Source organism: Uranotaenia lowii, chromosome 2 (genome assembly GCF_029784155.1).
Source record: "Uranotaenia lowii strain MFRU-FL chromosome 2, ASM2978415v1, whole genome shotgun sequence".
Classification (NCBI taxonomy): Eukaryota; Metazoa; Arthropoda; class Insecta; order Diptera; family Culicidae; genus Uranotaenia; species Uranotaenia lowii.
Genome location: NC_073692.1, coordinates 174,610,073 through 174,632,764, shown reverse-complemented (window position 1 = coordinate 174,632,764; position 22,692 = coordinate 174,610,073). Strand labels below are relative to the sequence as shown.

Below are 22,692 nucleotides of genomic sequence, written 5' to 3'. Positions count from 1 at the left end.
CTTCCATTGACAGAGTTTTCGATTTTCGATATTCAAGAGTCTTTGTTCAAATCATTTTACCTTCCATCGGCAGTTTTCAAATTTCTGATAAATTTTTGTTAAATTATTTTTGGATAATTTAGTATTTTTTAGCTTCTGACAGAAGCAAATTTTAAATTCTTCAAAAAAAATTTTTTTTCATTACCCCGCGCAGTCATAGCATGAAATTTTCTTTTCCCTACCTTTTCGTCGGCAGAGCTCTAAAATAAATATTTATTTTTTTTAAATTTTTTTTCTCTAAATTCTCCCTTTTTTATCGGCAAAGCTTTCAAATTTTTTCGTTTTTTTTTTAAATCTTTAAATCAATTTTTTCTTTAGTATATCTTCGATAAAAATTCATGTTGTTCACATTCTGTCGGTGAAAATGAAGATATCAATTTTTCACTTTTCTAAAAAAAGCCTATTAAGAATCATTTTCAAATCATTTTAAGTTTCTCCATTTTTTTTTATTTTGTTTGAAAAATCGTCCGGTTTAATTTATTTTTTTAAAAGTATTTCGATTTAAGATGTTTAGCAAAAAAGTAGTTACCGGCGTCATTCAATTCAACATGCAGACATACTTTTCTTTTAACCTTCCCATGCAGTTCGCAAAATATCTGTTAAAAGTTTTTCGGGTCTATTTGATTGGCAGTTTGTTATCGCTCCCCTGGCCACAAATAATAACCGATTCTGAGGCTGATGTCATATTCGTTTCGTAAACGCACACTATCAAGAGCTTAACTTATATAGATTCGGTATGCTTCTTTTCTGTTGATTTCACTAACACATCATTCATCCAAATATTCGTCCTCCTCTCTCATGAATGGGATAACTCTTGCTAATCCAATTTGAGCGCGTTCTGTCTAGCTTACTAGAACACGTTACGCATAATTTATTCGAAACGCACGTTGAATACCATTCGTCTACCTATTGAACTTTACTCTATATTTAGTAGATTGTTAATTTATTTAATATTCTTGCCAATCCTAACCCCTACATATCCGCCTCCTCGCGTACACTTCAAGTATCTAAAATTGCATAATAAAAGATAAAATTGCACAAAACAACAATTTATGCCAATTGCAATAATTAATCATCAAAAAACATTAAATCCGCTCTTCACATCTCAGGCAAATCTTTACGAATGATAGTTCTCAAATTTAAAAATCTTTTATAAATACTAATAGAACATTAAAACGCAGACTTTTTTAATTTTTTTGCCATAAAATTTTCCTAGAACTTTTACAAATAACTTCAAAAAAATTTGTTTTGTAATCTCCACATATTTTCCACACTCATTTTCTAAAAAGATATGAACCAAAAAAAATTTAATTATTTATTATATTTTCAAAGATAACGCAATCTCTTAAGAAAAAAAAATCTACTGTCCAAAAAATATAAGAGTAGGGGAGAATGAGGATACTTGATCCCTGGGGATACTTGATTCCTTAGCTATATCTCGAAACTGGAATGTTTTACAAAGATCAAATGTTCTAGAAAAATGTGCCAAAATGAGCAAAATAAAAATGCTTGTAGTTTAAAAGTTTTTAACAAAATAATTGTTTGAGTAATTGAACATTGTTTGAAAAATTTCACAAAATGTAACTTGAAGATCTTTTTTCATCACTTTAAAATGTTCCTTACATGGGAAAATTACGAAAAAAATATTTGGTCCAATGTATCAATCGTTCGAGCGTAAAATGAACTTCGTAATGCCATATTTTCAAAGCAATGGAAAACTCTCAACTTTTTTCAGAAAAAGTTTTCTAAAATGTTGATTATGGGTACAATTGATCCCCTAGATTTGGGTACAATTGATCCCTCTTCCAAACGGCATATTCTTCTTCTAAATTGATCGTTATGATTGCTGATTACGAAATTACTAATATTTATCCAAAAATTAATATTTATCAAACAATTGTCTGAAGAAAAGAGCAAAAATAATCAATTTTCTCCTAATTATAAAAAATAGCGCCTTTAAGTATGCAATGTTATTAGCGTTGAGACAAAGTTATAGAATTTTCTTCTTATGTCTGCTATAAACTGTGAAATGAGAACAAACATGACCAAAATAGTCAATTAACATTCTAACTTGGGGTTTTGTTTGATTTTTATACAAGGATTAGGGCTTCCTGAATAAAAGATCAAGTCTCCTTCAATAGGGGATCAAGTCTCCCCTAACTTCAGAAAAATCGCAATTTTTTTACTCCCACGAAAATGCTTCTAGTTCATCAACGGGTTCAAGTATCGTTCTAATTTTTGGAGCATAGAAACTTGAAGTTACAAGCTGTCAGAAAATGTCAAAGACGGCGAGTTGCTAAGATTTTCCAAAAAGATATGGTGAAAATAAGAAAAAGGGATCAAGTATCCCCACTCTCCCCTACATATTTCTTTTCAACAATTTACTAGAAGTATTCCTTGTTTTATATAAATCATGCATTAATCAATATTGAGTTTAAGGCTTTCAATAAAAACTCTCCAAAATATAAATTTCCTTTTGATATAATTTCGCTAGCATCAGTAAAAACTACTTTCAAAAAACTCGGCTCCTTTTTCGTTTCGTTCCATTAGCATCATTGAATTTTTCTTTTTTTATAAATTTTTTATATAATTTATTTTTTATATACCATACTAATTTTTTTTAAATACATAGATTTGTTCGTACCATTATTTATTTTTATTTACATAGCATTCCGTCTGACGAACATAATTCCTAAAATTGTTCGTACCAATAAGTTCTTTATTCAAATATGTATCACTATCCATTATCGTTTCGATTTCAATTCTTCTCAAAAACAAACGTTTTCAAAAATTACTTGTTATTTTTTATTTTTTCTGAATCACTAATACAAGACATTTTTTTTTTGCGCAAATTCTTCTTAAACAAAGGTTTTTTTATATATAATGATGATATTTCGTTCATTTCAAGCAGATTTGTTTTCTTTCAATTTATCATTTTGAAATACTTATTATATTAAGCTTTTATATAATAAAGACATGTTAAATGAACTTTGCTTAAAAATCTTGTTAGAAAAAACATTTTGCTTTCAAATACACTATTAAAAACACATTTATTCTCGTTTTAAAGAAATTCTTTTCATTCCTGATACAGTTTTACCTGTTTTTTCTTTTCCAAATCCAGCTTATTTGTTTTTCTGTTCTTCTTTTCTTCACTGAGGAGAACTTAAAATAATTCACTTTTCTTAAATTCTTTTATTTCTACTTTTTACCGATAGAGCTTTCATACTCTTTCCTTTCATTGCATCATACTTTTCCTCAGCCGAGCTTTGAAATTTTCGCTAAACAAAATATCTTCCAAAATTTTCAGATCTTAAATCAAACCATTTGTCGACAGAGCTTTAAAATTGGAGCTTCTGTGTCTTTCATTTTCTTTCAGATTTTGTCGGCAGAGCTTAAAGATTTCTTGTTTGAAAAAAAATCTCATCATATTTTTTTTCATTTCATCGGCAGAGTTTAAAAACTGTAGCTTTAAAAAATCTTCCTCAAATCATTACCTTTTTCTCTTTACTTTTCTTCGGCAAAGTTTAAATTTTCAGTTCTTCTTAATCCTTTTCACATCCAATGTTTCTTTTTTTATATTTCTCCGACTTCTAGCCGCTTTGCCTAAACAATTTCTATAAATAAATATCTTCCAAAATTTAATAATATTCTGATTCTGTTTTTTTTTCAACTTTTACAGCAGAACATGAAAATGGTTGTGTTTTAAAACAACCTTCTTTATTTGTATGAAATTGTTTACCTTTCCATGTTTGAAAAATTCTTCATTCAAGAAATTTTTTTTTTGTTTCACTTTTTTCATCCTCATCGGCTTAAAAATTTTCAAATAATTCTGTATTATTTAACCATTTTATTTTCCTTTTCATCGGTTCAGTTCAAAATATTCCGCTTTTCAAAATCTTCCTCAAATTATTTCTCTTTTACGTTTCATGTGCTGTTTTAAAATGCTTGCTTACATAAACTTTTCTTCTTATCCATCAGTTTCTTTCTTCTTTTTTTTCTTTAACATCTGTCGGCAGAGCTTAAAATTTTTTTTTTTCATTCAAAACAATCTTCAAAAATTTTCAAATAATTCAGTTTTTTTTTGTCAGTAGAGTGTTGAAATTTTTTAAGGTATTTAATCTTATCTCTTTTTTATCTCAAGAGAATATTTTCTTAAATTCATTGTTATTTTCTCTTTTTTTTTTCCTTTTTTTAGAGCTCTGCCCTTAATTTTCGATATAAAAAAACTTACTCAAATTAATTTCTTTATTTTTCTTCTCTCTCACCTTTCATCGGTAGAGGTAAAAAATTTCGTGTTATGGAAAAAAATCGAATCATTTTGTATCTTTCTTTCTTCACTCTATCCTTCCTTCGGAAGAGTTTTAAAATTTTCGCTTTTTAGACAATCTTCTTCACAGAGTTCTGCATCTTTTCTTTACTCTAACCTATCATCGGTAGAGCTTAAAAGTTTCGCTGTAAAAAAAACTTCCTCAAATCATTGTTTCTTTTTTTTTATCGATCGCCTTTCGTCGGCATAGTAATTTTTTAATAATATTTCGTTTGTTTCAATAAAAAACTTTTTTAAATAATCGTTTTGTTTTCATATCATGTTTCGATTTGATTCAATTATCATGCATTCAAGATTGTTTCTGAAAAGCTTTAAACTTGCTTTTAAATCACTCATAACAGTTTTAATCATATTGCGTTTTTCCAGAATTTTTTAAATTTTTCTTACCTTTTTTTAACAATTTACTTATCAAATTGATGTTATTCTCAACATTTTACGTTTTAATTCGCTTGTAAAACTTTTTCTTCAAACAGTTTCAACTTTTTGTCATAATTATTTAATTTTTCATAAAAATTTGCGATTATTCCCAAATCTTTCCAATAAAAAGGATAAACATTTTGAAAACTTTCTTTGTTTGAGTTGAAAATATTTCTCATTTTACGTTTAAATTCGCATGTAAAACTTTTTCTTTAAACAGTTTCTACTTTTTGTCAAAATCATTTTTCGTAAAAATTTGCGCTTATTTCCAAATCTTTCCAAAATAAAGATTAACGTTTTGAAAACTTTCTTTGTTTGCGTTAAAAAAATTTCTCCAATTCATCGTATGACCAATATCACAATTTTCACTCCTCTTTAGAAACACTTTTTTTTGTTATAATCACTTTCAACTTACTTAGATACAATTCCGATCATAATCACTGAACATAACATCTTATTACTTGATAAGGAGCGTTTACTGCGCCAATGTAGTGACCGGGACGAGATGTTCCTCATCGCACGCCATGTTTTCCGCCGCTTTTCGAAGCCGATAAAATCGCGAACCATCCGTACTCGTCAAATCTTTTCTCTTAACTGCTGTTTTCTGCTGAGCATCACGCATGACACGAAACGCATATACAATCAGTTCACCAATACCATCTCAACGCGCGCTCTTCCAACAGCTTTCACTATACAGACATTCTCAGTATCGACAGTATTCACAAACACGCTTAAGCTACGCTCTCTTAATCTCATTTTTCAAACGACGCGTAACGCTCACGCTCATTTCTATTAAAGCATATTCTAACCGTTTCAACCTGCTTCGACTATGGGCTCAATTGCTTTTATAATTCTTATTCTGTCCTGATCCCTACAGAGGGGTCGTTCAATACTGTTTCGTGTGCAACGAAATAATTACTGTTGAAGTAATGTAGCAGTTCAATTGCCGGACCCTGTAGTATTGACAGGCCCCGGCAACGATACAGGATTTGTCTAGGTATCGCGTGACCAACATCTTTTAACAAGGCCGGATTAAAGGGGGGCAATAGAGGCAATATCCCCGGGCCCTCCGGCGGAAGTCACCATCTTGGCGTCAGATAGCAAAATTTGACTCCTACTCGTTTAGCCTTATCACCCATATTGTGGGGCTTTCATGCAATTTTTCAGTGATTAGCAAGTTGATTCAAGTTGGGTTTCAAGATGGCACCAGAAAGCAAAATTTGACTTCTACACCCATAGAAGAGGTTGCAAAAATCCAATGCCTATTTAGCAAATCTCTGTGCCGATAATGCGCTGAAATGTGCACTGTGCCGAAGACGGTATGTTTGAAAAACCGTAACTGGCATAAGGACTCGGCTCCCAACCAAAATGATGACCACTACATTCAAGCGAAACAAGAAAAACATTTTATTGGATTTCCTTCCTATTGGATAATTCATCCCAGAAACAAGAAAATAAAAATATAAACTGTCGTACTCGAAAACACAATCCGTGTATTTTCACAATACCGGACTAAACATTAAACCAATTTACCAAATTTTTTTCACTACATTCACAACACAAGAACCATTCTTCCCAAAACTCGTTTACTGACTCAATATATTGGTATCAAATTCATTAGAGAATTTATTTTTAAATTTTCAACCAATAAATGCCTTTATCTGACTATTACCCAAACCATCAATCAATATTTATCATTCGAATCTTTCATTGAACTATAAAGTGATCCATCTCCCGAGTCTTTCATCGGAGTGAGATCTATTATTCAGTCACAACCTGTACATTCCTAATCAACTCCATACATTCGGATCCTCTATCGAATCGTGCTCAACTTCCTCTCATCCTCCAAGTCTTTCATCGGTATCAAATCCATAAGATTTAGAATCTTTAAATAATCAGAGTCTATCATCTGACAATTATGCAAACTACCAATCAATTTTACTCATGCGAATATTTCATCGAACAATAAATTGAACGTCATCAATTGTAATCACATCAAAAGTATTCGAATTATTCGTTGCCATCCCTCATCGAAGTCGAATCCAGTAACGTAGCAATCCTATCCAAATCCGGCACCAATAAGAGTCTGTCATACTCATATGAATATTGCAAACTTCCAACTATTATTATCATTCGAATAATTAACTACCCCTTCTTTCAAGAGTCCCGCATGAGATGCCTGATATAAAACATTCGAAATGTTCACCAAACCACAAATTTCAATATTTCACCTTCCAAACTTTTCATCGGAATCGAAAATGTTTCCCTTTGCATTCAGTAGAGGAATACCTTTCTTGGAACGGAAACTTGGTTGGAGATATTCAATAATTGCTTGCCGTGAAACAGTCTATCCATAGCAATCCTATCCTCAACGACTCGTTTACACTGTTTTTCTCGACCTTCACACATAAAACTTTAAAAACAACGCATATCTCAAATTCCCGAACACCTTCACCACAATAACATATTTCAATCTGTTCTGGCGAGCAACTGGCACTACCTTTCATTAAACTAAACTTCCATTCATTGTTTTTATATTCAGTATAGAATCTATCATTGACGTTCGCACATTATCTTTCAAACATAATTCTTAGCCAACTCTACCTCTCCAACGTTGCGGCATATTCCTCTAGTAAGCCGCCTCCGTGGAGAAGCCATGTTCGAAAATAAAACGTCATGATATATCTCAAAACTCTACAAAAAAAAGTAACTTACCAGATGTAAGTTTTCCCAACTGCGCCATTGTCGTACTCGAAAACACAATCCGTGTATTTTCACAATACCGGACTAAACATTAAACCAATTTACCAAATTTTTTTCACTACATTCACAACACAAGAACCATTCTTCCCAAAACTCGTTTACTGACTGAATGTTTTTTTTTCTTTTCTTTTGTTCTCCTCCGCAATGCACGCTAAACATGGTTTAGCTTATTTTGTTTAAATATCATACTGTGCCTATACATATATTACGCCTGTTCAATATTCAACTTTTTTTTTTGTTAGCAAGAAACTAAAAATTAAAACCGATATTATTTTAACTTCATTTCATTCTATTCTCGTTCATTTGCTTTATTCATCACGTTTATTCTTTTTTCGTTTGTTCATTTCCTATATTCACCACATAAACCACAGCGCTGTAGTGAGAATCGAACTCACTTCACCAATTGTATCGTCTTGCCAGTCCGACATTCTAACCAGTGTACTATTCGAGCTTCATGCAGGACGAGGTATATTTGTCATAGGCTTTCTGTTACCGATCAATCACAAAAAACGTACAACGGCGGCTTCCCGGCGTTTGGCCTCCTTTCAATGCATTCCTTTGTCTTAAGATGGAAACGGGAAAGGGAACGGGAGTGAAGGAACGGGAAACCCATTGAATGAGAACTGTGCTTTGCTTACTGCCTGTTATTACATACACACGCTACATATACACAGCTGCTAAAGCCGGGCAGCTTGGTCGGTGTTGCTTGCCGTTGAATTGAAGGAATGTTTTTGTTGTTGCTTTTGCTACATACACACGCACAGCTTAGCCGTGTTTGCCGGTTAATTGAATTAGGCTGAGGCTGATGTCATGCTGAAACAACTAGCAACGCAACGCAACGCAACGTTCCAATAAGATTGCGTTGCATTGCATTGGTATGTCATGCTGGCGCGACCTGTCACTTTGAAATTCCTTACAAATCATCATTTCTCTACATCTGATAATGCTTTGAATCGTCTCCTTTCTTTCCGGAGCCATCAAAAACTCATCAAATCACGACCCGGATTGCAAGAATGCCGAAATTTGAACCGACAAAATTCCTTGTTTTTTTGCCGGAACTAAGAATTCATGAAAATTTTCTCGCCGATTAAGATAGCTTTTAGTTTATTATCACAAGTTCGGACAGATCCTCGTACTATTGTGCTTAAAACCCGGAATCACTGCTTCAAATCGAGAAAAAACAATGTTCCTATTGGATTTCCTACTAGTCGCGCTACTAAACACATTGGCATCAGATTGGTCGCGCTACACAAAGCGACCAGTATGACAGGTCTGCGCGATTTCCATGGAGATCAAATGAGAGCTGGTTAGTCGTGTGAACGTTGCGTTGTAGGTCGCGTTGCTAGTTGCTTCAGCATGACATCAGCCTGATGTCATGCTGAAGCAACTAGCAACGCGACCTACAACGCAACGTTCACACGACTAACCAGCTCTCATTTGATCTCCATGGAAATCGCGCAGACCTGTCATACTGGTCGCTTTGTGTAGCGCGACCAATCTGATGCCAATGTGTTTAGTAGCGCGACTAGTAGGAAATCCAATAGGAACATTGTTTTTTCTCGATTTGAAGCAGTGATTCCGGGTTTTAAGCACAATAGTACGAAGATCTGTCCGAACTTGTGATAATAAACTAAAAACTATCTTAATCGGCGAGAAAATTTTTATGAATTCTTAGTTCCGGCAAAAAAAACAAGGAATTTTGTCGGTTCAAATTTCGGCATTATTGCAATCCGGGTCGTGATTTGATGAGTTTTTGATGGCTCCGGAAAGAAAAGAGACGATTCAAAGCATTATCAGATGTAGAGAAGTGATGATTTGTAGGGAATTTCAAAGTGACAGGTCGCGCCAGCATGACATACCAATGCAATGCAACGCAATCTTATTGGAACGTTGCGTTGCGTTGCGTTGCTAGTTGTTTCAGCATGACATCAGCCTTACGGCGCGTTCGTAAATTGATTTTTTTGGGTGATGCATCAGTCGATTGATTTGTTTGGTAGATGTCAAATCACTTTCCATATGCTTTTGCATACGTTTGTTTGGAATTTACGAACGCCAGCATCGATAAAAAAAATCACTTCGATAGAAAAAATCAATTTACGAACACGCCGTTAGAAGGATGTTTTTGTTGTTGCTTTTGCTACATTCACACGCACAGTGCTCGGTTCGCTGGCTGCCTGGTGTTGGCCGGCATTTATTTCCATCCTTCTTCGGCTTGTGATGCGATGGGGAGGGACGCGAAAACGTTTTTATTTTGTTTCATTCAGACATACGCAATTCGGTTGCGCTGGGAGGTTAATGCCGGTGTGCGCAAATCAGTGATTGAAATCCTCAACCATTTTCTCATCAGAGGCATTCGAAATACACACTTTGAGGCCTCGTATAGTAATACAGGAGACGATACATATACATTCATTCAAACCTCCCCCCATGAGGAGGATCTGCTCCGAGAGACACTATCCGTTCGCTGCTCAGAACGAACTCTCTCAACGTTAGGTCGCTACATGATGCATGAAGAAGACGAGGCACACATACTCATTTACATTATTGAATTTGATGGACTCAAGTCGATAGCTGTTGTTGAGGAGAACATCTTCAACCTCGCCGCAAAGGTTGAAGCAACAACGACAACAACCGAACTTATTGCATTGCATAGGCCCGCAACGTATGGAGCAGGGAGAGGGGAGGAAAAGAAACGAAAAAACTAGCTGCCTGCGTGCGGTTGCTGTGCAATAATAGCAATAGCAGAAAAACCTCAGGTATTCGATCCAGGCACAAACGAGGAGACTCGGGTTTGCTCTGCCTTTTGAATTTGGTTCCCTCAAGAATGTAACAGGAGATGAGTGAGAGCCATTCGTTTAGTTTTTTGGATTCGCTGCCTCGAATGTATATTGGCCCTTATTCTGCGCCTCGAGTGACGTGACGATAGTAGAGTCACCCAAGTCACTCTATTCCAGCAGTCGGTTTAGGTGAGGAACGTCACTTCGGATGAACTTTGTGAGTTCTTACGCTATTCTCGTAGTCACCGTGGGTGAGAATCGTCGCATTCGGGTGACGGTTTTAGGTGACAATTGTCGGTACCTTTTCAGGTGGTGACGAGATAGAAATTTAATCGAGAATTTATGTAAATCACAATTTTAGGCTCTAAATGGTTAATTATACTAATGAATGATAGTTTTGGAAATAAAATTAAGCAAATTTATTAGCAAATATGATTTTTAAATATATTGAAACTTTTTCATTGCTATCTCAAATATGTAATTTGGATTGGAATACTGAATGGAAAGTATGATCTTCTAATGAAATCTAAAATTCAGATTTAATTGAAGTTTGTTTTTCGAACCGTTAAAACGATGAAATGACGAAAACTTTGGAATTCAAATATTATAGTACATTTAATTTTATTTTCACTTTTTAATAATCTATTATATAAAATTCTCTTGTAACGGTGTTTGTAGTACTACTCCTCCGAAATGACCCAAACGATTCGAATGAAATTATTTTTAGAATATTCTGTAGCCATGCGAATCGGTTTATATCGAATAAAAACAACACAAAGTCGCATCAGTTGTCCGTAATAATTAAATTTGTTGTTTTTTGAATGAAACGAAAGTCATGGCTTCCATTTTTTTGAGATTTTTTTTTTCTTTGGGCGGTTTGTTTTTCGTCTCCAAGGTCGAGGCGTCGCAAGCAGACGTCGTTAGAAGATAGTAACCATGGCATAGCATACTGATCAGTGAAAATATTTTGGCGCGTATTTCTCAACCAAGCATATTTTCAATGCAAGTGGTGGCGATATGAAGCCTTGATGTGATTTTTTTTCTACTTGATTCCTAGCTCATTTCTACAGCACATGGTTATGAATGACGCCTAGATGTGACTCAGGTTGACATTTTGCTGATCGAATAAAACATAGGTATAATATTTGTTTTGCCTAAATCTGAAATGGAAAAGTCAGGCATCCATTTTGAGAAATTTTCTTTTCTTCGAGGGGTTTGTATTCCGTCACCATGGGCGAGGCGTCGCTAGCAAACGTCGTTGCAAGATAATAGTAACCAAAGCTTACTGTTCATTGATCGCTGGAAAAATTTAAAAATTAGGCGCCTATTTCTCAACCAAGTACCTATAAGAAATATGCACGTGGGGGCGATATGCAATCTAGATGTGTTTTTTTTTCTTGCTTATTTGTACACATCACATGGAAATAAATGACGCCTAGATGTGACACGGATTGATATTTTATCGATCGAATCAAAACCATATAAACGATTTCAAATATCAAAACCATTTTTAATTGGTGTTAGTTTAAGAAGTAAATTGTTGCCAAAAAATATGAACTTGGTAAAGATAAATATGAAATAATGTTATGACACTTTGAGGACGTCTGAAAATAAGAAATTGGGAAGCTATACATTCAATTTCGTATAATCCAATACGCCTAGAATGCTAGACACATTAACTGAACAAGAATCTATTCTCTTCTAATTTGTTTAACCCTTCGTTTCATAAAGTAACAAATGTGCAACAATTTCGAATGTATGGAAAAATGGAAAAATCGTATTTTATTTTAAATTTTTTACTTGATGTTCACGTCATTTTCAACTGATTATGATGATTTTTAAGGAAAAATAAAAATTCATGAAACAAAGGGTTAATTATAGAGGATTTTAACCAACTTGGCCATTCGTCCTCTCAACAAGAGTCTGTTCTTTGAAAAAGATTAGATAGAATTGAAGTTTTAAAAGGCCGAATGAACGATTTGATTTTTTGCAAACAAAATTGGAGTTATCAATAAAATTATCTACTTTTTAATAACAAAAAGTGAGGATATGCATTTTCCGGAATAATTTCTATCTATCAACTATCAAACTAATTAAGCAAACTATCAACTTTTACAAAAAATGTATACATTATTTCTTCATCTAAAAATTGTTGGGCCCAAAAAAATTTTGATTAAATAAACTTAACTTTTTTTTTAAATCATTCACCAAAACTGTGTACACGTTTACTGTTTATACAATTCAAGAACAAACTTAACATGAAAAGTGTGTTTTTGTTTTACATTTTTTGGCTATATAGAAGAGACTTTTGATTCACTTTTTTGTTGAAAAGTTTTTTTGTGATTGATATTCCAGGGGCAGCAGATTTTTATGATGAACTTTTAATATGACCTGACAGTGTTAAAAATAATATTAATTCCTGTAATTTCTTAGGTGGAATAAGTGAAAACGCGAAATTCAGCTATGAAAAATCTAAAATTCAAGAATTTTATCTTTAAAATGGCCAGAAAGGATATCTCGAGTGTTGAATCTGAAGCTGATATTCAAAATTATTATAAAGGTCTTTGTAAATCAAGGTCTTTTGGTTGAACAGCATTCAGTGAAATTGAAGTACCAAACATTAATTTATTCCGGAGAAAAACGTAGGATATAGGGGAACATGCCCTATTATGCGCCACCTAAGCGAATCGCTGATTTTCTATGTATTCCACGTACAAATTGTGTTAAAAATGGGTGTAATCGTAGAAGAAAAGTGTTTTCTACAAATGCCTATGATTTTGCATTGCTCAAATTGCTATAGTTTCTTCAAAAACTTGATTTTTAAAAACCATATTCAAAGCCACAGAACAAAACTGTGTTGCGAATACGCGCCGCTGTGTATTCAATACGCGCCTAGCAGCCGAACACACCCGAGAGCAGCCGAAGACCGAAAACACACCAATACTTACAGACACTTTGACTGAAAAGAAAATCAAAATGGACTAATAGAAATTTAACCAAAAATGAAAAATAGATTTTTTGGGCTGAATTAACGCTCAAAACATGGTTTTAGACTTTTTGTTCATTTTCAATGAAAATTGGTCTTTTTGAAAAATTAATGCTATTTTCAGCCTACTATGATTGGCGCGTTTTAACGAGCGCATGGGCCGTGATAGAACATACCCATGAAAAGCATACCTTAGCGAGTTCAGAATGATTTTTTAGCATAAAATCATAATTTAGATTTTCCTCTATCGATGTGTCAGAAAATATTGTCTTATTCGTTTTTCTCTGCTTGGTGACACCTTATTAAAAGTGTTTTAAAATTTAGATAGAAATGAAGAAAAACCTAAATTGTGAAATTATCACGACACAGGGGTATTTTAAGGAAAAATTCATACTTGCCATGACCAATCACAGCATTTAAAACAAATTGGTAATATTTTGAAGGCTTAAAATGTTTCAGATTCTTCAAAACAAGGGTGGCGCGTATTAGCCACATGGGGCGTTATATGAACTTTTCCCCTAGTAGTGAAAGTTGATAAAACAGACAAACAAGAACAAGTATTAAATTAATTTTAAAGTCTTTTCACTGACGCATCTAAAAAGACTTATGTGTTTTCACTTGCCCCAATAAATGGGACAAATATATACTTCGATATTTCATTTTGTAAACATAACTAATATTTTTTTGAAAATATTACTTTTTCCGGAGCATATGAAAGTTGAACTGTGGTGATATTCGTTAGGATTTGAAAGGTGTTTCATTTTTGAAAATTAAGATTTAAAGTAAAAAAGACACATAATTTTTATTAAGGTTTTGATTATATGATAACTTCCAGGAAATAAAATGAACTCATGAAACCATCGTAGCCTGAACAGATTATTTATTTTCAATTTATTAAATTTAAAAAAAAAATCTGCTTTTCAATTAAATGTTATTAAATCTTAAAAATATAACGAAATCCTAAATGAAATCGCAGATCACCACCAACAATGTTCAGGAAATTCAGAAATCAGTACTGTTTGAATTAAAATCTTTAAAATAATGGGTGAATATATCTAAACATATGTTTTCCTCTTTTCAAAACCAATCGTTTCTTTGATTCATTGGGTTAAAGTTCAAAAGAATTCATTTGCATTTTTTGCTTGAATAAAAAAAAAGGAATTAGCAATACACAAAATCACCAGATTTATTGCAATGACAAGTGCTGTTGGGACACTTTAAGTTGAAATGTGTAAAGTCTATAACTTAAGTATCAGGCGAAACTTTTTGGAAATGATTTGGTAAAAATATGGATTTTAATTCAAACTGCTTCAAAGCTTGAGGATGGTGAATAAGGGTATATACGAGCGATGGTATTGGCGAAAAAATGGCCTCAGCCATAACCTCAAACTTTGATAAGCTGACGGCCTCACCAGTGATGCTAGATGAGTTACTAAAATGGGTATTTGTTTGTTTTAAACTAATTATAATACTTCTGAATTGATTAAATTTTTAACTATCAACAGCTAAACGTTTGAATTCAATACGGGGCGTCTCTAAATAGATGAAGATAAGCCATCTTTTGCTAATGAATTTTCAAGGTGATTTTAAAACATCTGAACAATATATTTTCATGGACTGCTCGGTAAATTAAAAAGAGTTGTTTCTAACTTCTAAACGAATTCAAAAGCATTCACTGTTACAAAAAAAAGTAAATTAATGAAAGCCACTTCTATGTTGACTATGAAAATAATAGCCTGCATGCTCTGATTATTTTAAATATAATATAGGTGTTATTCAGTTCAGCTAAATGTTGCGTTCAATTTTATATTCTAATAGAAATCTATGGGAAAGTTGCAAGTTCTCAATACTCATGAAAACGTTTTTCAATATAAATGCAATTAAAATAATATAATCATTTTCCAAATATCAATGCACTTGGCAGCCCTGAACACCCAAAAAAATCAAAACACGAGCATCAGAGTGTCGCTTTTCTACAAGGCGAATTTGTCAATATTAGTGCTGCGAAGTCGTGTTTATCGTGCGCCCTTCTCAAAAATTGATTCTGTTCTCCCATGGTTTGAGGTTAGGGCTGAGGCCTCCTGCTAAGGTGGTGTTCGTGTAAAACTGTCAATATATCCTAATAATATGCTGTTTGAAAATGGTTAGTAAAAAATCTTTTCTTATGTGTTTCATTTCTACAGCTCTAAAAAATACACCATCCAAAGCTTATTGGGGGCTGAAAGCGCTGCGTTAGGAAAAATATTCGGCAAATACTCCAAAAATTGTCCCGATTTTAAAAACAATATAACAAAACGAAATAAATCTACTGAATGGAATACAGCACATGAAACATACATATTATCAACATACAGTTATTCATTTAACAAGTTACAAAAATTGGATTTTAAAAGACCCGTTGAGTTAAAATTCTTTGGTTTGATTTTGATAGAATTGAGCGGGACGATTCGAGTAAAGGGAAAGAAGGGAAATGTAAAGAAAACTAGGAAAAATAGAAATGGACGCCAAATTGAACATGGTAAGATGAAGTTTACAGGGTCTGCTAGTATGCTATACAAAGAAACCGGATTTAGGTTTATGTGACCGAAATTTGTCGTTTGAATCTGATGCTGCTGCTGCTATTTCGTTGGTTTCGATAAATGCTCGGCATTCCATGATCTCCTATCTGGCAGGCGAAACAACTTCCGGCATGCCACGGGGGTAACTTCAGTTGAGGAAAATATATAAACCGGCAGCATTCGTCATTACTGAAAACGAAAAAAAAAAAAAAACTTAACTTCTCTTGGATGATCGAACAGTTTCAGGTACAAAACACAAATTATTTTACATACCTGATAAACCTTTGGAAATGTTTAACAAACACCGCCTTTTTGTGCGCTGGGTTTTTGGAGCAGCAGCCGTCGGCATCTGATTTTTTTTCCCCGGCAATATGACCCAGATCCGAACTTAGCTTTGATGAACGAAATTTCCACTTACGTCGCACAAATCGTCCGTTTTTCTTCCTGAAGCAGCTTGCTGTAACCGTACCATCCGATGATGGCCATTTTCGAACCGAAATTCTAACCCGAAATTCTAAAAACTTACTTCGGAAAATCCGAAGCGAGAGCAAAATCCAAACAACACCAGCAAAATTCTACCATTTTGACAGATGTGTTCATTCGGTCACTCACCTAGAGTGAACCTCTGTCACTTTACCCACAACGACTCCGGGAATAAGGTGACAAATCTCACGGTGACTCGAGGTGAGGTGACAATCGTCACCTCATGCGCGGCGCAGAATAAGGGCCATTGCTTCTTGAAGGCGGGCCATGTGAGAGCGTATGCATCATCGGTTTTGTCGTTTTCGCTGCCTCAAAGCAACCTTTGCTTCCGAGTAAAGCGTTGAGCGAGAGATGGTTGATCAATTCATGCTCAGCAAAATTCAATCACTGGCGCAAATCGAATCAGTGCCGGTCGCGTTATCTTCTTGTACCAATGATGCTATGAAATTGACTACACGCCATTGGCACAGAGGCTGAATTTTGGGTGTACTAGTTTTGCCCTTTAACCCAATACCTATATTATGGGGGTTTTTCGCGATTTTGTATCATTCACAACATTTTAAAGTTAAGCGGACGCTGCTATCTTGGATTTCAGACAACGAAACTCGACTTCAACTCTTGGTTTCATTCTAACGGTCATTTAATACCAATCCCATATTTATTTCATTTAAAAAGTCTGTCCGTATTTACTGTAAGACCAAATTCCACCGAGGGCAAGCCAAATTTCTGACTTGTTTTTTAACACTTATTTTTGAACACCTAGATAAAGTAATTTCCCGACACTACGGTGGAAATTTTAGTTAAAAAAAATTTCTATTGAGGGTGGGCTAAACCCCTTGTTTCATACACATTTTACCTTAAATCTTGACTGGCAGTAAAAAAAGATGCTCATTATATGGTTAAAACAATGCTTTGTTGTTAATTATTTCACCAGATCATATCTTAATAGTGCAATCATCATACATCAATCATCTTGGTTGCTGGAAAAAAAAAACTCGGAGACTCGCGGAGTTGGAAAAAAAAAGTTTTATTAAAGCTTTATAAAAACTTTGGTAGCCCAAAATTTTAACAGCATAGTGATTTTATTTGAAAATAGTCATCATGACGTTTCTAGAACAGGGCCAAATAGCCTGATTTTAGCTTTATTAGAGTTCTGATGATCAAATGAATGCGCTTTCTAAGACCGGACAAGCAAACTTGGTATGAGTTCTTCTGACAGACATAGGAACAATTTATGACCCCCTGAATTTCGATTTCGCAGCAGATCGTTTCTATTTATCAATCTTGTAATATTTATATTTTTTTTATTCAACACAGTAATTCTTCGAAATCAAATATCCGATATAAATGCCGCAAGATTCTACCGGAAAGTTGAATTATTTGCCGAGGTTCCTCGCTACACGCTGCTACAGTTAATTCACAACATGGATAAGGAAATTTACATGCCCAACGATATAGTTAGTATGCTTCCAAATTATCATTTGAATTTGAATTTTTTATCCCTGACAAAATAATTCGTGTTGCTCTCCAGATTATGAAGGCGGGAACTGACGGTTCCTCGATGTGTTTCATCCACACCGGGTCGGTTGCAGTTTACACCCAATCGGGTAAAGAGATTTCACATCTGTACGATGGAGATCATTTCGGAGAAATTTCGCTGTTCCTAAAGAGCAAGGTAATGCATAATCGGTGTCAGCCAAAACATGATTTGGTTACGGTTTGAATTCGATCAAGATCTTGTGTTTCCCTCCGTTTTTTGCAGCGCCAAATTAATGTAATCGCCATCGAGTTCACTCAGATCTTTGTGCTGCGTCGCAAGGTGTTTAACGATCTCATCCCGGCGGATCACATTCTGTATAAGCGGCTGGAACGGGTGGCCAAAGAGCGAACGCAGATGACGATGCTGGAGGAAGAACAGTACAAGAGTCACCTTCTGATGGCGGACGTAGGAAATCTGGAGTGAGACACCGGAGAAATTAACAAGATTTGCCAACAGTGATAAAAGGCTGCCGTTTTGTGCCGTGGCGAAGTGAAGACGCCCCCCGTCAAGCTCGGAGCACATGCATGTATGACTGACTGAGCTGGTGGAATACCGGAGACGGTTTTAAGATAAAACACTTTATATCAGTTTGGGGGTTGGAGGAGCCAAATTGAGACGTTTTGGACACCGCCAAGGAATAATTTCATTGGCAGCGGAGTTTTGAAGATGACACGATTATATTAATTATTGCTGAGTGTTGAGATTCGCCAGCAAATTAAGTTATGTGATAATAAGGTATCAACAGATGGTAGCAGCGTTCTTAATTCGGATGTTTGTTGTGCACAATGGTTAATTTAATAACAATTTAATTCAATAAATTATAACTCATTTAATTAACAACATAACATAACAAAAGAACTACTGATAGATTGAAACAATTTTTAGTGTTATTCTTAAAAACTAATGAATAATTATAACACATAAAAACATACAACAATTTACACATATTTACAAAGGTATAAGAAAAATATAATTAAATGAAACTTTCTTTGAGAGCGAGTACATAACACGCTTATTTGAAATGGAAAACATTCTTTTCAGATAATCATAGATCCATCTAATATCTTCACTGTTTCAATTATTCATAACATTCTGTGGTCTAACGTGTGTTTTGGTTACACTAAGGACCGGCGAGAGAAAATAGTGGGAACGTCAGATCTTGCACCTTATGTCTAAAATCTACTGAACTGATTCATGCAAACTCTACACCATTGAATTACTTGAGGTCTTAAATCTTTTTGATGTCATCTATATCAGCGAGAGAGACAGAAATGTGCGAACACGCAAAACTCTTCACTGGATCATCCAATTTGCATGCGATTTTTTTTTGTTGGGTTCGTCTTCACGCGAAGAAAAACACAACGGAGAGATAATTTCGAAAATGTTTTTGTGGAATTTGAAAATTAATTTTTAGTTTTTATTCGTATCAAATAAAAGTCATGGCACCCAATTTCCATTTTTTTTCTCATTCGAATCACCCAGAGTAGCAAAAGCAATCAAGGCTTACTAATCTTCATCCATCTATCTATAGGAAGTTTTGGAGCCCATTTTCATTGCCAGTGTACTTTTCCCGTGGCACCAGTAAAATGGATACTTGGATATGATTGTCCCTATGGGGTGCTGCAACTAGCCGGTAAGAAGCATATTTACGAAATTTGTTTTTTGTTGGATCAGAATCAAGGCAATTCTATTTTTTTCTTAGATGATTGTTCGACGATGTTCGTGCACCGTTTATTTTAGAGAAATGTCATATTCTTTTAGCAACTCAAGCAATATGCATGTAAAATTTTCGATAGACTCAAAACATTACCATTACCAAATCATTTTTGATGAGTTTTGATAATACCAATAGAAAGTCATATAACTGATAAAAAATCACCTTTATTTATTTTTGGTTGATTTTTAGAAGATGTTAGGAATTTATCCAGTAAGTTTGAGAATTGAATGTTATCAATTTTGGGATTCCAAGTAAATTGCATCATTAATATAAGAACAGATTGGAGGATCAGGAAACATTGAAAAGTGCACACTACCTTTTATGTTCAGTGGTTAAAAGGGACTTTTCCAAAGTTTAGCTATATAGGACTTAAACTTGATATTAGATCCAACTCTCAGTTTCAAAAGTCAGAAAAAAGGATCGCAATCAAAAATATTATCAAATATAAAAATTAACATTTAAGTAAAAAGCATGCCACCTAAAATTTCGAAACATTTAAGTATAGAGAAAAATCTTAACCAATACACAAAAATAGAAAAAAAAAAGTTTCGTACAAGAATCAGATAAAAAAAAACAATCTATCAAGCACAAGTGAGTTTAGGAATATAAACACTTGAACTCGATCAACAAAAATAAAATCAAGATCAAAGAAAATTAGCTTTTAAATTTACGTCCAAATATAACTGAAAATCCAGATTCATAAAGCCAAATTCAGAATATTGATATAAATTAACAATAAAATTCAGAATTAAATTTAACTGTTTGGATTACAGTTTCTTATCTTACGATCATAAACTAAAATTTTCAATAATTTGTGATTGTTTTGAATTTTTATTCCAAATACACAAAATGGATTTGTCTTCATTCAAGTCTTCAAATGCTAAGAGAAAAGTAATCCAAAAACATGACAGTTTAAATTCTTTTTTTTTTATTTCCTTATTTATAGTGCAATTTGCCAATCCCTAACTGAAAATTGAAAAAGATAATCATGACACCAATTTAAAAGACATTTTCAAACATTATATTGATTAGAAAAGTGTTGCTGTAAAATGATGAATAGTGACTTTTCCTTAATTGTTAAATATTTGTCAAATTCAGCTCTGTCAATTCACAATAAGATTCAATTAGTGTAGATATTTAGTACAAAGTATGAAAAAACGACATTTGAAATAGTGAAAAAAAAAATTAAGTTTATTTTCATTTTTCTTTAAATGTTCTGGTTTTGTCTAATGCTTTTTTTAATTTTTCTATTCTGACGATCATACTTAAAGAAAACTTCAATGTATTTAAATACAGAGGTAAACACCAATCGAAAAAAAAAACTCAGTTTATGACGACTCCAGCAAAAAAGATCCATTTTCTGTTCAAATCAATCCTCAGCAATGATCAGATAGGAGTTTTTGAATAGGAATGATGGCTAAACTAAATTGAAACTTGATAGATTAAGCGTTCTTAAGTTACCGGAAGAAAATAAGTTCACCAAACAAAAGTTAGCGTATCTTATTTGTAATTTGAACTATAATTCTGGATTTTTTTTCTGACACAAGGGTATCCACTTGCTTTTATCTACTCAAAAGGAAGGCTGACTAAGGAACAGTGCTAAAATACAATAAAAAATCTCAAAAATACAGGCTCAACAAAGTTTGCCGGATCAGCTAGTATATAATATTTTTATAAGGTTTCAGTATTTTCAGTTAGATATCGAAATGAAGAGGTATATTTTTTTGTTGATCGATATTTTTTATTTCAAGGTGATTTTCTAATGCAGCTATGTATACGCAATCAAAATACTTCTAAAAACTGACAACCCACATTGATTTTTCATACAAAACCCCTCAGATAACTTCTACAAAATGTATACTATCGTATTTTACAAATTTTAAGAAAGGCAATGATGCATAATTAACATCAGCTTTCGGAAATTTGTAGCATCTTTTTTAAATATCCTAACAGTCCAAAAACGCAAAAGCAGCTTTTCTCCGGGAGGTGTATTAAAAAATCTGGCATCTGAAGATTATAGCAGTATAAACTATTAATAAACAAGGACGAAAGACCAAGTGCCACAAGGCAGCAATATAAGACCTTTACTATTTTTACTATACATCAATGATCTCAGCAAATTACCGCTGCGTGGTATACCTCGTCTATTTGTGACGATACAGCCTTATTTTATCCTGAAAACTGTCCAAATGCTGTTATAACCAACATAGAAGAAGATTTAAAACTCCTTCACAAATATTTTTCAGCTAATCTTCTGACCCTCAATCTTGCTAAAACAAAGTACATGGTTTTTCACTCTCCGAGGAAAAAAATCTAACTTAATTGCGATCTCAATCTATCCAATACAACTATAGAGAGGGTTACCAACTTCAAATATTTAGGAATAATTCTAGACGAAACTCTGTCATAGTTCTGCCACATTGATCAACTACAAAAAAAAAATCATCCCTGAGCGGAGTGGAGCGAAAAGCTTTTGTTCCACGTCATAAATATTTTACTTAAATTATATTCTGCATTTGTACACTCCCGTTTATACTATTTAATAGCTGTTTGGGGCAGAGCGTCGTTATCCCTTGTTCCTCGTCTACAAGTCCTTCAAAACCGTTGTCTGAACCACATTCAATTTTTCTTTTCTCTATCCAACCAATTTATTTTTATTCTAATCGCTCTCACACTATAATACCTCTCTTCATACTTTGTGATCTTCAAACTATAACCTATGTTTTTGATAATTTAAACTCTTCAAACCATAATCAAAACTTAAGATTCAATGCGGGTTTGCGATATCACAATACTTGTCAATCTCACCATTTGATGCGCAGTACAAGTTCAACAAGTTTTGGTCAACGTCGAATTTCCTTCATTTGTCCAACAAAATTCAACAGCCTTCCTGAAGAAATTAAAAACAGTTCCAATAGAAATATTTATAAGATCCAACTTATACAGTACTTCAAAGATAACCTAAATCGATGATGATCAACCAACCACTCATTTCAGTCCTTTTTTTTAAATTTTCTTAGCGATAAATTTAATTTAAATTATGAAGTTTTAGTCATATTCTTAGTTACTCTTTATATTAATAATT

The 22,692-nt window shown here is 33.7% G+C and overlaps 1 protein-coding gene across 1 annotated transcript in view; it reads left to right on the top strand.

Moving 5' to 3' along the window:
• LOC129746647 (potassium/sodium hyperpolarization-activated cyclic nucleotide-gated channel 1-like) overlaps window positions 1-18,674 on the top strand; it is a 28,372-nt gene extending 9,698 nt beyond the window's left edge. The window contains exons 5-7 of the mRNA XM_055740438.1: window positions 17,668-17,807; window positions 17,882-18,025; window positions 18,113-18,674. Of these exons, the coding sequence (XP_055596413.1) occupies window positions 17,668-17,807; window positions 17,882-18,025; window positions 18,113-18,313 (485 nt within the window). The 3' untranslated portion in view covers window positions 18,314-18,674. The remainder of the gene's footprint in view (window positions 1-17,667; window positions 17,808-17,881; window positions 18,026-18,112) is intronic.
• Window positions 18,675-22,692: the final 4,018 nt, after the last annotated feature.